General features: G+C 48.1%; 1 protein-coding gene across 1 annotated transcript; it reads left to right on the top strand.

The window, feature by feature from the left end:
- Positions 1 to 2048: 2048 nt before the first annotated feature.
- On the top strand, positions 2049 to 9140 carry Chgb (chromogranin B). The gene is made up of 4 exons (XM_010607515.3): positions 2049 to 2284; positions 2674 to 2767; positions 6057 to 7816; positions 8994 to 9140. The coding sequence occupies exons 1-4, from the start codon at positions 2186 to 2188 to the stop codon at positions 9069 to 9071; spliced, it is 2031 nt and encodes a 676-aa protein (XP_010605817.1). The 5' UTR covers positions 2049 to 2185; the 3' UTR covers positions 9072 to 9140.
- The last annotated feature ends 5666 nt before the right edge of the window (positions 9141 to 14806 follow it).

Raw genomic sequence — 14806 nt, 5'->3', positions numbered from 1 at the left:
CAGCACCGCGGACAGCGCCGGGCCCGGCTCCCCAGGTTTCCGGCCCGAGCCGGCGGACGCGGGCAGAGAGGGAGGGCTGCTGCTTGAGGTTCTTCATTTCCTCTCTTCTTTGGGTGTTCTCTTTGGAATACCCACCGTCACCTCCGTCCCCATTTGACTTGGAGGAAGCCAGAAGGCTTCCTAGGCCAACCCTGAGATTCTCGGTCTTTTCGGACCTGAGCTTCCCCATAGATGGGAAGACAGCATGTCGCCCTACGAGGGAAACCCGCGTTTCCAGCTCCCTTCTACAGTGTCACGCGCTCTCGCTCCCTGTCTAGAGGTACTGTTGTAGTCAGATTCCTGTTTGGCTTTTTACGGCCAGATGACCACAGTGAGGCAGGGTTACATGCAGTGCGGTTTGGTTGACACCCGCACAATTTCCTGTAGTACCAGTATTACCATTTTTATATAAATGCAATGAGGCAAACCAACTCTTGTATGCGTCCAAGATGTACCTTTTTTCTTGTGTTCTTATGTGAATGCGTTCATGTATTTGTGGACAGATGTGACATATTTCTGCTGTGTATTTCCACATCTAGAGAGAGGTAATTTCACATTCAAATAAATCAATTTTCCAGTTATGAATGGAAACTGCACTAGGCATTTTGACTTTGTACTTCCAGGAAAATAACTAGAGTATAAAATAACCACAGAAGTATCTCTGGAGTAGTAAAAAAAAAATGTTTTTGTCAATTTAGGAGAATGAAAATGTAAGTAGTACATGTTTGACAGTTTCTCTTTATGTGTGGAAGATTATGAGATTAATCTTTCAGTCTATTCTGAATCTCAAAGAAATGATCTCTGAAGATGTGAAAGGTGCGTGTGTGTGTGTGTGTGTGTGTGTGTGTGTGCACTGAAATAACTACAGTCTTGAGACTACTGAAAAGTAAGTATACCAACACCAAATAAAGTCAAGATTTGCCTTGGCTGTTTAATGACTTACAGAAAATTGTTTGCTCCTGAGATTGAGACTCCTAAATAGGATTGAGATATTGGACATGAAGATATTATTGACACGGATTAATGAATCAAAACTGTTGAGAAAAAAATAGAAGCCAGTGGTAACTAATTTTATTGCAAGGAATATGCATTCAGAATTTTCTACATTTTTTGTCATTATTACAAATTGCTAACTAGTTGTTCTCCATTTAATTAAAGAAAGCCAAATAAATAATTTAAAATTATATTATATTTTCAGCAAGGAATTGCTTTAGAGACCAAAAGGATAAGTAGTACATTGTGCAATAGGCCACAGGAACAGTGCTATTGTGGTAAAATACAGAGTTTTTATATAAAACAATATTTTAGTAAAGGTTCATATTGGAATATCAGCTAAAATGGACACATGACATTGTTTTAAACTGTTTTCTATTGAGATACAATTCACATATCACAAAATCTGCCCTTTTCTAGTACACGATTCAATGGTTTATAGTACATTCACAGATCTTCCCTTCACCGTTATCACACTTTAGGACATTTTCATCACCCTAGAAAGATTAGCGCTGTGCCCATTAGCACTAACCTCCCCACCTCCCACCCCCAGCCCCTGGCAATGGGAGATAATAGCCTTCAAGTAGAGTTTATTACTTAGCAAAGTCACAGGGCTGGGGAAAACCTCAGGAAACAATCTAGTTCATTTCATATCCTTAAGAGCGTTTACAGGGAGGGGCACACTTTCTATGGCAGCTACTGTGCACTTTCAAAATGAACATGTATGAAGTAGCCACATAGTATTCATGTAATACTCGCTAAGATTATTTTTGCCATCTAGATCTTTCCTGCCCTGAATTTTAGGAGGAACTTGGGAGTCTTCACACCTTTTTAGTAGAAGGACTTCCTTAATCTATTTTTGCAGTTATGTTTTTAAGCTAGGATCCAACCTTAATAGTTTTATGAGATATTAATAAATTAGAAGATATTCTCAGATTTATTATATAGCCTGACAAATGTTTTGTGTGTTTTGATTACTTCACTGTTAACATGAACATTCAGTTTTTTTCTTGCTTTCCGTAATAACAAGTTGAGCTACTCTAGGGTAATCAGCATACCATGCTTCAGTTACTACTTTGCCACCACAAATTCTACTGAGAATAGAATTTTCTGCCCCTGCGTGGAGTGAGATGACTTTGTGCATTTGAGTCACATGGCCTCCAGAACCAACTCAAGCCGTCTTCCGTTCTTTTTCTCCTTCAAAGCTGTCGGCTCTGTGCCTGTGGATAACAGAAACCACAATGAGGAAGTGGTAAGTCGAAGTCTAGAATTCAGACTTTGTCTGGGCTCTAGATTCCTCCATACCCTATCACACCAAACCAAATGAATGCACACAGTGCCAGGTTTCCCTCATGCCGAGGGGGTAGGAGCCAGGACGCCTCTCCCGCCTTGAGGTCCTGCATCCCTCCTGGAGGGCCTAGCGTCCCTTCTCAAGGTAATCACAGCTCAGTGCCTTCTCGTATCAGCCTGTGTAGGACTGGGGCCTCGGGAGGCTTCATCGCAGCCCTGTAAGCCCAGTCTCTGACCTAAGTGCCCTTCATGAGCGCAGCTCACAGAGTCAAGCCTCCCCGGAAGCAGCTCTGGGTTAAGTCAGAGCCACGATGGCCTCAGTTTCTCCAGCCCCCTTGTGTGTCTCCCCAGGTGACTCGCTGCATCATCGAGGTCCTCTCAGATGCTCTGTCCAAGTCCAGCGTTCCACCCATCAGCCCCGAGTGCCGGCAAGTCCTGAAGAAGAGTAAGTGTCACTGTGCGCAGACCTCTGTCCCTGCATCATCTTGGCTCCTGCTCCCTCCTTTTCCCCTCCAGTGAACTCAGGGTCCTCCTGGGTGTTGGATGACCAGGCTAGAACTTGGGGAGACAGAGATTGGTCTTGTCGTCGTTACTGTTGTACTTCTTAGGAGCTGTGTGACCATGGGGAAGAGTCCTCCTTGCCTCTCTGTTGATTCTTTCTTCAAAGTAAAATGAAGGAGGTGAACTTAATGATAGTCTATCAATTCTTAAATTCCTTGGATTCGTATTTTGGATTTTTACTTTGTTTGTTTTTGTTTCATTTTATGGCACTGGGGATTGAGCCCAGGACCTTTACACTGAGCTGCTTTCCTAGCCCTTTTTAATTTACTTTCTATTTTGAGACAGGGTCACTGAGTCACTGAGTTAGTTACCCAGCTGGGCTCAAACTTGTGATCCTCCTGCCTCAGCCTCCCAAAGTACTGGGATTCTAGGCATGCATTTGCACTCCCAGCATAGTTTAGAATTTTAGAACAGCCCTCCATTTGGGTGGATGGAGGGATGGAAAGTGCTTGTTTGTGATTAGAGGAGGGGGGCTAGTTGTGGGGGTCCTGGAATATAAAATGATAGAATAACATCTCCTGATATTTAAATATTGCCTTGGAATTTGAGTTGTGTAAAAATGCTGTCTGTTCGGGCTGAGCAGAACTCATCTCTGGGTCACCGGTTTGCAGCTTCTGTGCTATTTTAGTTCTCTCTTGGCAGTATGTCAGAAGCTAATTGGAAGACGTGAGATTTGGGCAACAGGATGGATGAATCCCTTCCCGAGGCTTTGGGCCCGTTCTGAACCCATCTCCACTTGCACACATTGCATCGGCTCGCATTCACTGAGCTAGTGAGCATTTGGGCAGAAGGGAGGAACCGGTGTTTTATGGCTGGAAGAGATGGCAGGGAACGCACAGTCCCATTGGTCAGCAGACGTGAATCAGATCTTTCTGACCAGGGTTGATTTGCTCATCTTTGCAGCATAACAAGGATGAAATATGCATTTTCCCCCTGTTAACTTGAAAGTAAGGGTAAGCTTCACACCTTGGTTTTACAGATTGATGGTGGCCGCCAGCTGCTAATCGCAGCCCTGTTCCAGTCTCACCTGTAGGGGCTTAACGCTAAATTTAGGATGATGCTAAGCCTCAGGCCAAAATGCTACAGGCAGTACAACATTAACTGGGAAAAAACAAAAAACTTCTGTTCCTGACAGTTACGAGCCACACATACCAGCAGGCAGCAGGAAAGGGCACACGGCTTCTGTTCTGGAGGCTGAGATCCTGTCTGATCCGTTCTCCTTCAGCCTCTTAGCTCACGATGCTACAGCCAGAGACCAGGCAGCTCCAACAACAAGCATTTGTTTCTCACAGTGGCAGAGGCTGGTGTCCAAGATCAAGGGGTCTGGTGAGACCCACTTCCTGGCTTTAGAAAGCCACCTTCTCACTGTGCCCTCCCACAGCTCATGTCTCTTCTACCTAGAGCACCACGCCCATCACTGGGGCTCTTCGTGGCAGAAGTATCTTCGGCAGGCCCCACCTCTCGAACCATCACACTGGGCCCGCGGACCCCACGTGTGAATTTTGGGATAACGCGCTCAGCTTCCCTGCTGCCCTGTGCCCACGTGCTAGCCCTGCCCTGCCTGGCAACCTCTGAGCCCGCCCTCGGTATCTGGATGTGGAAGTTCAAGGACTTTCCTGTTGCCTCAAAAACATGAGAATATTATTATCATACCAGGCCAGGCTTTAAAAAGAGAGTACAGGACAGTCCACTACTTGCAGGATGTTTTGATAAAATTGATCAATTGTCTTCCCTTTTGTCAAAATCAGTTCAGAAATGACTCATCAGTGCCATTTTGGGGGGGTTACTGGGGATCAAACTCAGGACCTTGTGCTTGTGAGGCAGGCAGCAGTTCCACTGAGCTAAATCTCTGGCAGTTCCATTTGATAAAAATGTAAGAAGAGCCAAAATATAATTTCAAATTTCCCAGTAACAACATTTATGAAGTATTTCCAATAATATATTTTATTTTTATACAATATATTTCATCTAATGTAGAATATATATAACCAATGTATGTGTACTGTTTATTTAATGTATACAAAATATTATCATTTCAACATATAGTCAATACAGAAAATTATTGAGACATTTTACATTTTCCTTCCGTATGACATTTTAGAAACCTGGTGTGTGTCTTACCTGTCACCACAGTTCAAGTGCCCCATAGCCACCAAAGTCTGCCACAGTGGACAGTGTGGACGTCGGTCCAGAGCCGCCAGCGACCTTGGCTTCAGGCACCTTATCTGTTTAGTGACATAGGTGAAACCCAAGCCTTCCCAGCTAACAGTGGAGAGAGTGTTAACTGCATATCTCCTTTCATGGGTGCCCTTGAGTTAGGAAGGACTTAGTGAAAGAGCTATTGACGGTCACAAAAGATAGGAGAGAACAGCAAAATATCAGTTACACCATCTCCTGCTGACTCACAGATTCCCACTCAGGACACTTCCATTTATCTTCAGCATCAAAAATACGTGCAGAGGATGGGAACTACATGCAGGTCCTTTCTATGGCTGTGCAATTTTCTCAGGGAGGAAATGGATGTCTTCTTATCAGTTAGTCACATAGCATCGGGCTATTTGTTGTGCAAACATCACAGAGTGTACTTACAAACAAAGACAGCTGTGACTTCACCAAGTGATATGATCTTAAGAGCCACTGTGGCACAAACTGTCTGTCCTTGGCCGAAACATGCAGCCACGCAGTGCATGACTGTTCTGAGATCACTTTTCATTATGTTCCTTTGCCTCTTGAAATTTCCCCTTTGGCTGCTTAACTTTAGCTATGTTATATTTACAGCCTTTCACATAATGCTTTTTCACCCTACTTAGAGTAAATACGGAACGAATGATCTCAAATTATAACACTGAGTCTCAATGTGCTCTACGTCTTCAAGCAAAGGAGGTTGGACTGGATGATTTCTAAGATTTCTTCTGGTTCTAAATTCGAACATTTCATAAATCTGTATCTGGATTTCAGTGAAATCATTGATTGAGTGGTAGACTGGGAATTACCATTAGTTTTAAGCTAATGTCAAGGAGCTCTCATAGTATTTGCTTTTAACACGAATGTGAGTATATTCTTTATTCACTTAAAATTAATAAAAACCCAGAATTTTCAGTGGTTACCAAGGCTGGTATTTATTGAACCCAAGCATCTCTGAGGTTATATCTACTCTTCTATTTTCATTATAGGTGGAAAAGAGGTCAATGGCGAAGAGAAAAGTGAAAATGAAAACAAAAAGTTTGAAGTAAGACTGTTAAGAGACCCAGGTGATGCCGCAGAGACCCGCAAGCTCTCCAGCAGGGAGGAAGCTGGAGCCCCAGGGGAGGGAGATACTCAAGGCCAGACAAAGGCCGACCGGGAGAAATGGGAAGAGGAAAGCAAACACAGCCAGCAGGGCATGGATGAGTCGCAGAGGAGTCTCTATCCCTCCAAGGACAATGGCCAGATACCTGAGGAAGCCAAGGTTCGCCATTCTGAGAAGAGTGAGGCCTTGGGCAGCGAAGAAGAAGTGGGAGAGGACCACCAGAAGGGGGAGCATGGGGAAGACGCCAGTGAAGGGAGACACACTGACGAGGCAGGAGAGACACCGGATGCCCTTCTCAACCAAAGAAACCAGGCTTCAGCCAAGAAAAAAGAGTTGGTGGCCAAATCAGATACACACTCTGCTGGGCTCCCTGAGAAGACACACAGCAGGGAGAAGAGCAGCCAGGAGGTTGAAGAGGAGGTGAGAAGCCAGGAAAAACGCCCTCAAGAATCTCATAGCCAACCCCGGAGCCAGGAAGAATCTGAGGAAAGTGAGGAAGACACGACCTCCTCCGAGGTGGCCAAACGACACACGAGGCCCAGACATCACCATGGGAGGACCAGGCCTGACAGATCCTTTCCAGAAGAGAACCCTTCTGAGGAAAAGGGACAGGAATCTAAGGAGGCAGACATGGGCATGACCGGTTTAGGAGAAAAGAGACACCACCACTCTACCCATTATCGGGCTTCAGAGGAAGAACCTGAGTATGGGGGAGAAATGAGGGGCTATCCAGGTATCCAGGCTTCTGAGGACCTGGAGGGCGGACAATTCATGGGCAGAGGAAGTGAGGACTACAGGGCTGCAAGGCCTCACAGTGAGAAGAGCTGGGGGGAGGAGGCTGAGAGAAACCACCCCAGCTCAGAGCTTAACAGTGTAGCACAGGGATATAGTGAAGAAAGTGAGGAAGAGACGGGCCACAAGTTGGGGAAGGGACACCATGACAGAGGGGGAGGAGGGGAACCAGGGGCCTATTCTACTCCTGACAACGGAGAAGAGAAAAGGTTCTTGGTTGAAGGACACCACCACCACGTTCAGGAAAGCCAGATGGACAAGGCAAGGAGACATCCACAAGATGAGTGGCAAGACCGGGACAAAAATTACCTCAACTATGGTGAAGAAGGAGCCCAAGAAAAGTGGCGGCAGCAGGAGGACCTCCGAGACCCTAGGGAAAACAGGGAAGAAGATAGGCTTCCAGACAAACAATATGCTTCCCACCACACCACTGAAAAGAGGAAGAGGTTAGGGGTGCTGTTCAATCCATACTTTGACCCTCTCCAGTGGAAGAGCAGCCATTTTGAGAGAAGAGACAACATGGATGACAATTTTCTTGAAGATGGAGAAGAAAATGGGCTGACCTTAAATAAGAAGACTTTCTTCCCTGAATACAACTACGACTGGTGGGAGAAAAGGCCCTTCTCTGAGGATGTGAATTGGGGATATGAGAAGAGAAGCTTCCCTCGGGCTCCCAAACTGGACCTGAAAAGGCAGTATGACGGAGTGGCTGAGCTGGACCAGCTCCTTCATTACAGGAAGAAGTCAGCTGAATTCCCCGACTTCTATGACTCCGAGGAACAGAGGAGCACACTCCAGGAGGCAGAGAATGAGCAGGAAGACACCGACCAGAGAGCTCTGACAGAGGAGGAGGTACAGAGTGGGACTTTTGTTTAAAATTAACTTATGATGATGAAGTTTAATGTGCTATGTTCAACATTATCTGAAAATAATGGGGAGCGACTGTGGCATTTTTCACCACACGAACGTAGCCTAGTAATGGAGGGGAGGCCACTTCTGGGGCTGGCTTTCACCCCCCATGTAATTGTATTCCATTTCCCTGGCCTCCTCTCTCTATGGCAATGATACTCTACCTCATCTGCACTTTGGAATCGCTTAGAGAGCTTGGAAAATTCCCAAGTATGGGGTCCACCCCCAGATTCTGTGTGAGCAGTACTGGGTGCTGCCTGATTTTTCAAAGATCCCAGTGATTCCTATGTCCAGCCAACTCTGACGAGCACTGTTCTTGTGTCTTCTTGATCACTACAGAAATCAGTTGGTTGGGTCTATATTGGTTTAGGTCCTACTGCAATAAGAATTTGCATCTGGAAAAGAGAATATCATCAAAGCTGTACTTTCCCACCCGATGTTTTTTCCTAATATTGATCGTGTTGGTTGGTGCTTCTCAAACTTCAATGTGCTTCAGAATCAGAAGGGTTTTCTAGTCTTCAGGGGTTGTGATTCAGTAGTCTCGGGTGTGTCTTCATCGCTTCCCTGAGACACAAAACCTGACACCCACATCTAAAGGAAGCGAGGTTTATTTGGCCCGAGGTTAGAGTCTGTGGTCAGCTGGCTCCAGGGTAGGAACGGCCTGGATGAGGGGCGGAGTGGAGGGAAGGGGCTCACATCGTGGCAGCGAAGAAGCAGAGAGAGAAGGGAAGGGCCGGGGGGAGCCGCACCTCCCAGGACGCATCCCCAGGGAGCCCCACCTCCAACGGCACAGGTGGCTGCTGAATTTACCAGTGCGGGAATCCGACCATGAGTCCAGTGCCCCCATCGCCCTTCCGGAAGCCCGGCCTTTGAGCTAGTTCGAGTTTGGGAGAACATCCTAGATGTACAGCTTCCCAGGGTCGACCCCACGAATCTGCATTTCGCACAAGTTCCTTGGGGTGGCTGAAGCTATCAGTCAGGGAACCAGAGCTCCTTTGAGAACGCAGATGCAGGTTGACTCACCTGGCCTCTGAACAGCCCTAAAATTTCCTACTGTCTCAAACAACAGCTACATAAGGTGACCTGGAACCTCACGTCTCCCCTTTTCTCTATTTTTCAGGAAAAACAACTGGAAAACTTGGCTGTGATGGATTTGGAATTACAGAAAATAGCTGAGAAATTTAGCCAGAGGGGCTGATGGTTTCTGGAACAACTGGCAGTTTTAAGAACTAGCCTTTGGATTACCTGTTTTCTACCACTGCTCAAAGACAACATTTATTTACTCAAAGTCAGAAAGTAGAATTTACTATTCCTTAATGTTTGGAAATGTCCTTAATTTTTGCCAGAATGCTATCAACAACACGAAGAGCATGACCTGTAGCGTATTCTTTCTTGCAAAATAGACATATTAGTATGCTTGTGACAATGAATGTGCTGCTATCTTTGATAATATGTTCGTCTCAGTTTGAAATAATAAAAGATTCACCCGAAACTGAAAGCATCATGGTTCTCAGCCTCCTTTGGGCTAACTGGGAGGGGCGTGACTTTCATATCCATTCTTTAAACTTGAAAGATGGCCCTAGGATTTATTGGTCTTTGGATGCATAACGAAAAAAGCACAAGGGCTGGGGATTTAGTTCAGTGGCACTGCGTCTGCCTCACAAGCACAAGGTCCTGAGTTCGATCCCCAGTACCAGAAACAAACAACCAAAAAAAAAAAAAAAAAACCATGGTGCTTCTACTATGACTATCCGAATAACCTTTGTAATCCCAGCACTCAGGAGGCTGAGGCAGGAGGATCACCTGGGCTACATAGTGAGTTCAGGGCCAGCCTGAACTATAAGGGGAGACTCTGCCTCAAAAAACCAAAAAAGAAAAGAAGGAGGAGGAGGAGAAGGATGAGGATAGGAGGAGGAGGAGGAGGAGGAGAAGGAGGAGAGAAATCCTTCCGAAGTGAAACAAAACACAGGACATAAAGAGGAGGATATGGGGGGAAAAATCTGCCGAGGCACTCAGTGGTTAGGCTTGAAGAATAGTCTCAGCCATCGTAAGGTGTTACCTTAAAGAGCCCATAAGCTGGTAGGCTGGGGCCCAGTGGTAGAGTACTTGCCTAGCATGTGCAGGGCCTGGGTCCAGCCCCAGTGCTGTCAGGGGTGAGGGAAGGAAGTGTGAAAAGGCAATGCAGCCCCTCCTCATGATTAGTCTGGCATGCCTGTAGTTCCTGTTGCTTGGGAGGCTGAAGCAGGAGGATTGCTTGATCCTAGGATTTACAGACTCTCTCAGGCAACACAGTACAACCTCATCTGAATAAGCTGGGCCTGGTGGCACATGCCTCTGATCCCAGTACTCAGGAGGGTGAGACAGGAAGATTGCTACAAGTTTGAGGTCAGCCTGGGCTACATAGCAAAACCCTCAAAACAAAAAACTCTCATCTCAAGAAAAATTAAACTTACAAAATCTTCTAAACTGTAGAGTTCTAGGAGTAGCCAGCCGAGGACCGTTTTTCCCAGGCAGAAAAGAAAGGCTGGATAACGGGGGTGAGGCGCTCTGGACTGGGAGTCAGAACTCCTGGTCCATCCAGACAGATCCGCGGCCCTTGCTCCAGGCTTGTGCTTGTCCCACCCTTTAAAAAGATGGAGCTCTGACTCTGTTGGCAAGCAGCTGTGTGGCTTTGAGCAAGTTACTTCCCCTCTCTGAATCTTGGGTTTGCCAGTAAAATAAAGATATGTGTTGTGCTGGGTTGCTACACACGTGATAGGAATTTATGCAAGCACTCAGGCACAGTGATTGGCATTTGCTGACAGCAGAATAGTGTTGGCTGCTGCAGCTGTGATCCCTGCAGCTTCTTATCACGAGGCAGTGGGACACTTCCTCTCCTCCCCTTCACCTCCCGTTACTCCTCACCTGGAGCATTGGCCTGCGCATTCCTACTATGTGGCAGTGCAGGAAAATAGCTGGGAGGAGGAAAAATGTGTAGGATTGTGGCTGCCTCACCCGCCCTCTCTGCAAGGTCAAGAATGACTGGGAGAATTTAAGCAGATGCTTTCCCATCGAGCTCCGGACAGACTTTCCTGGTGAGTCCTGGCTTTATCAGACAGAGCACGGTGATCAGTGCACAAAATTCAGCCCGTAACAGGGCAGGCCAGCTACTGCCTCCCGGAGCGGGAAGCTCGGGGCACATACTCCACACTGCCCAGGTGCCCCACAGTGTCCTGCTCGGCTGCTGCTCTTATCTCCCTGGCCCCTGCCCACTGGCGACATCACTGGGGTGCCCCCGGATCACCTGCAGTAAACCACTCTTCTGCAGAGTCTCATCTCAGGGTTTGCTTCTGGGAGACCTCAACTGAGCCCAAGAAACCAGCCAAAGCCAAGGCTCGTGTCATAGCAGATGACCCAGCTGGGTCGTCCTATGTCGGAGACGCAAGCCCTCCTCTCACCAGGTGGGGACACAGACGCTGGGAGACTCAAACATACACCCTGCACGCAGCGCAGGTGGTCTCTGCCTTTGACCCGACCACAGCTCAGTGGAAATCAAAGTCATCTCCTAAATGTAGAGAATTTGGGGGGCCTAGGATGAATAGGGGTTGATCTCATGGAAAGAAAACAAATCACTACAGTGCACCAAATGTTGGACACACACACACACACACACACACACACACACACACACACGTCACACAGCCCTGAAAAGCAGGGACAGATCCTGAGAAATGTGTCCTTACATGGCTTCATCTTGGGGATGCCACAGAAGCACCAACCCTATGACACTGTGAGAACCATTTATTGTGCTTAGGGCCATGATGGACAAAACAACAGGAGATTAAACGCAGCACAAGAGAAAACGGTACAAACAAGAGATGCATTCGGGCCAGGGATTTAGCCCAATGGTGCTGCTACCTGCCTCGCAAGGGCAAGATGGTGAGTTCGATCCCTGGTGCAAAACAAACAAACAAACAAAGCAAAACAAAAAAAGAGACACAGCTGACACATGGCGTGTGAGTACGAGGCTGCCGGTGGCAGAACCCAGCCCAGTTTCACAGCGAGTTGGGATTTTATAGCAGGAGCATAACCTAAAACGACGAGCATACAATGCAGCCGACACGTAAACCAGTAGTGATTATGGTGTTGAGTATTGTGTCCTGGGTGCACTTTGGTACTGCGGGTGTTGACTTGTATACAACGGGCCGCACAGCGTTTCCATGAGCGGCACAGCGTTGCGACGTTGCAATGTCTGTGGTACCCCTGGGTGACAGGGATGGTTCGGCTCCGCTCTAATCTTGACCACTGTCGTATATGAAGCCCGCTGTGACCAGGGTGTTCGGAAACAGCTCATGGCTGTCTGTATTCATGGCGAAAACACTAAATGGTCCGGAAAGGTCCTGGGAAGGTGACCCGACTTGGAAACAGTCTCCACAAACACGGTCAAGATGAGGTCATCAGGGAGGCCCATTTCCAGCCTGACTGCTGTCCTCATAAGAAGAGGACAACTGGGACACACACGGGAGGACAGTGGGTGAAGGTGGACACAGAAGGCAGACACCACGTGGTGATGGATGTGAGGACAGCAGTGATGCTGTCATGAGCCCAGAGGCACCTGGGTCACCAGAGGCTCGAAGAGAAAAAGCAGGGAGCTCGGGAGACTGAGGCAGGAGGATCACTGTGGGTTCGAGACCAGCCTGGGCTACACCGTGAGTTCTAGAGCAGTCTGAACTACATAGTGAGACCCTGTCTCAAAAAACCAAAAAAAAAAAAAAAAAAAAAAAAAAAAAAAAAAAAAAAAGAAAGAAAGAAAAGAAAAAAACAAAAAGCAGGGAGGCCATCCTGCCTCTCTGCCTTGACTTGGGGTATGTGCTGCAGCAGTGAGAGGCAAATGGCCTCAATGACCCCCATCCCCAAATCCCTCTGCCAGATGCAGCCATCTGAAGGTAAGCATATTTTACTTGAATATTTAGTATACATGGGAGACTTAAATAGCCCACTGTAATAATTACAACTCTGCAGTCTAGTAACCAAATCCTCAAATGCATAATGGACCTCGCTGAGAATGTGCTTATTGATGAAAAACCTCAAGGACATGAGCCATGTGGACACCTTGGGGAAGGGCTTTGCAGGCAGTGGGAAGGGCAGGTGCAAAGGCCCTGAGGCAGGTGTGCTTGTTAGGTTTGAAGCAGAGCAAGGAGGCTGGTGGTGGGGTATCACAGGAGGCAAGTTTAGCGAGGCAGCAGGAGCCAGATCACTGTGAGCTTTGTGAGCCCTGCTAAGGATTTTTGCTTTTGTGGTTGTGCAGTTTTCAAGAGAAAGGCCACATGATTTGCTTTACATTACAGCAATACTGACTGCTGGGCTGAGAGCAGGCTGGAGGAGCCACAAAGGAGGGTACTGCACCAGTCCTGGCTGGCCGGTCATCACAACGGTTTGGGCCAGGGTTCAGCACTGGGGGGGGGTGCAGGTAGGCCAACTCTGGATCCATTCTGGAGGCTGACAGGTGGGACCATGGCACTGGGTGAGGCCAAGGGAACAAGAGGATGATGCCAGGGTTTGGCCTGTGCCCAGGGAAACAGATGGGGAAGGTGCAGGGGGGACCAGCGTGAGAGGGAGGAGCTCAGGCCAGGGCAGCTTGAGGCTGTAGAAGTGAAAGATAGGTGGTGTGTGTGGCCGGAGAGGAGGCAGGGCCTGCGCTGGGGGCAGGGGATCGTCCCCAAGGCGGTGGGGTGAGACTGCCTAGTGCCGAGCGTCAGCCAGGGCAGCGTCAGCCAGGGCAGCCTCTGGTGGGGTCCAGGCTCTCTAGTGCTTCGTGCCAGCTGAGGTTGGTTACCTACAAAGCCCATGCATACTAAATACAAATCTTGACACACTTTTAGCCGTGTAGGGCCTGTCCATGTTCCACACACACACACACACTGTTCCCCACACTCCTGTGCTGCTCACCTACTGCCTGCCATGGATAAGCTGGAGCTCTGAGGTTCTGAGACCCCCAGCAGCTCCCCCTAGACACACAGCACCCTTCCAGTCTCCTCTCCAGGGCCTGCCCGTCCTCCCTGCTCCCCTCTGTGTGATAACCCCAGTGGGTGCCGGCCACCGCACAGACTCCAGCCGGGAAGAGCACCCTCTCTCCCTCACACAAGCCCAGCCGCGTTGTGGGTGCGTGCTGCTGCCACCTCGTGGTCACACTTTCTTTGGTCGGCCCCGAACCCCTCCATCACCCTGAGAGCAAGGGTGGTCACAAGATGGGGAAGAGTGCGCTGCTTGGCCCTGTCTCAGAGGTGAGGGGCCAGCGAGAGATGAGGTACGAGGGAAAGTGGAGACAGAGGGCAGGAAATCCTGCCGAGGAGAGGGACCGGGGTCAACGCCAGGGGTGGCCTTGCAGCCCCGAAGGAGCGCTGGGTTTCAAGCCGCAGCTGTGACTGCCGCAGGCCACCCCTAGCTGTGCCCACTGTGGCTGCTCCTGGAAGCTGCTGTCCTGTCCCTCACTGAGGTTGGGGATCAGCAAACCCTTTCCTAAGGAGCCCTGCAGAAATACTTTAGGCTCTGAGGCCAGATGGTCTTTGTCACAACTCTTCAATTCTGTCCTGGCAGGATGTAAACAGACACGTGACTCCGTTCCACTGAAACTTCATCTAGAAGCATGAGTTTGAATTTAATGTAATTTTCACATGCCGTAGAATTATTTAAAAAAACTTTTTTCCTCTAACCACTTAAAAATGTAAAAACCATTTTTAATGTGAAGGCCACCCTTTACATCCCCCAAATGGCAGTGGGCCAGGTTTTGGCCTGCTTTAAATCAATCCTATTCTTATTTTTGCCTTCTGGAATCTCCCCCCAAGTGGTTTTAGTTTACTTCGGCGTACCTCCTGCTTTGGGTTATTCACAGCAGATGGGAAAGAACTGAAAGCCATCTTACCCACCCAAGTATTTGATTGTGGATAGTTAACT

The sequence above is a fragment of the Fukomys damarensis genome, unplaced genomic scaffold, assembly GCF_012274545.1.
Source record: "Fukomys damarensis isolate Sample0158 unplaced genomic scaffold, DMR_v1.0_HiC HiC_scaffold_7, whole genome shotgun sequence".
NCBI classification, from domain to species: Eukaryota; Metazoa; Chordata; class Mammalia; order Rodentia; family Bathyergidae; genus Fukomys; species Fukomys damarensis.
The sequence above is the reverse complement of the archived record's forward strand: the minus strand, read 5'-3'. Positions and strand labels throughout refer to the sequence as shown.

Excerpts from the sequence above, each read along its gene's own strand:
- Chgb (XM_010607515.3), top strand. The coding sequence starts at position 2,186 with ATGGCCTCCAGAACCAACTCAAGCCGTCTTCCGTTCTTTTTCTCCTTC. Across the intron at positions 2,285-2,673 it reads GAAACCACAATGAGGAAGTG|GTGACTCGCTGCATCATCGA; the intron begins GTAAGTCGAAGT and ends GTGTCTCCCCAG. Across the intron at positions 7,817-8,993 it reads GAGCTCTGACAGAGGAGGAG|GAAAAACAACTGGAAAACTT; the intron begins GTACAGAGTGGG and ends TCTATTTTTCAG.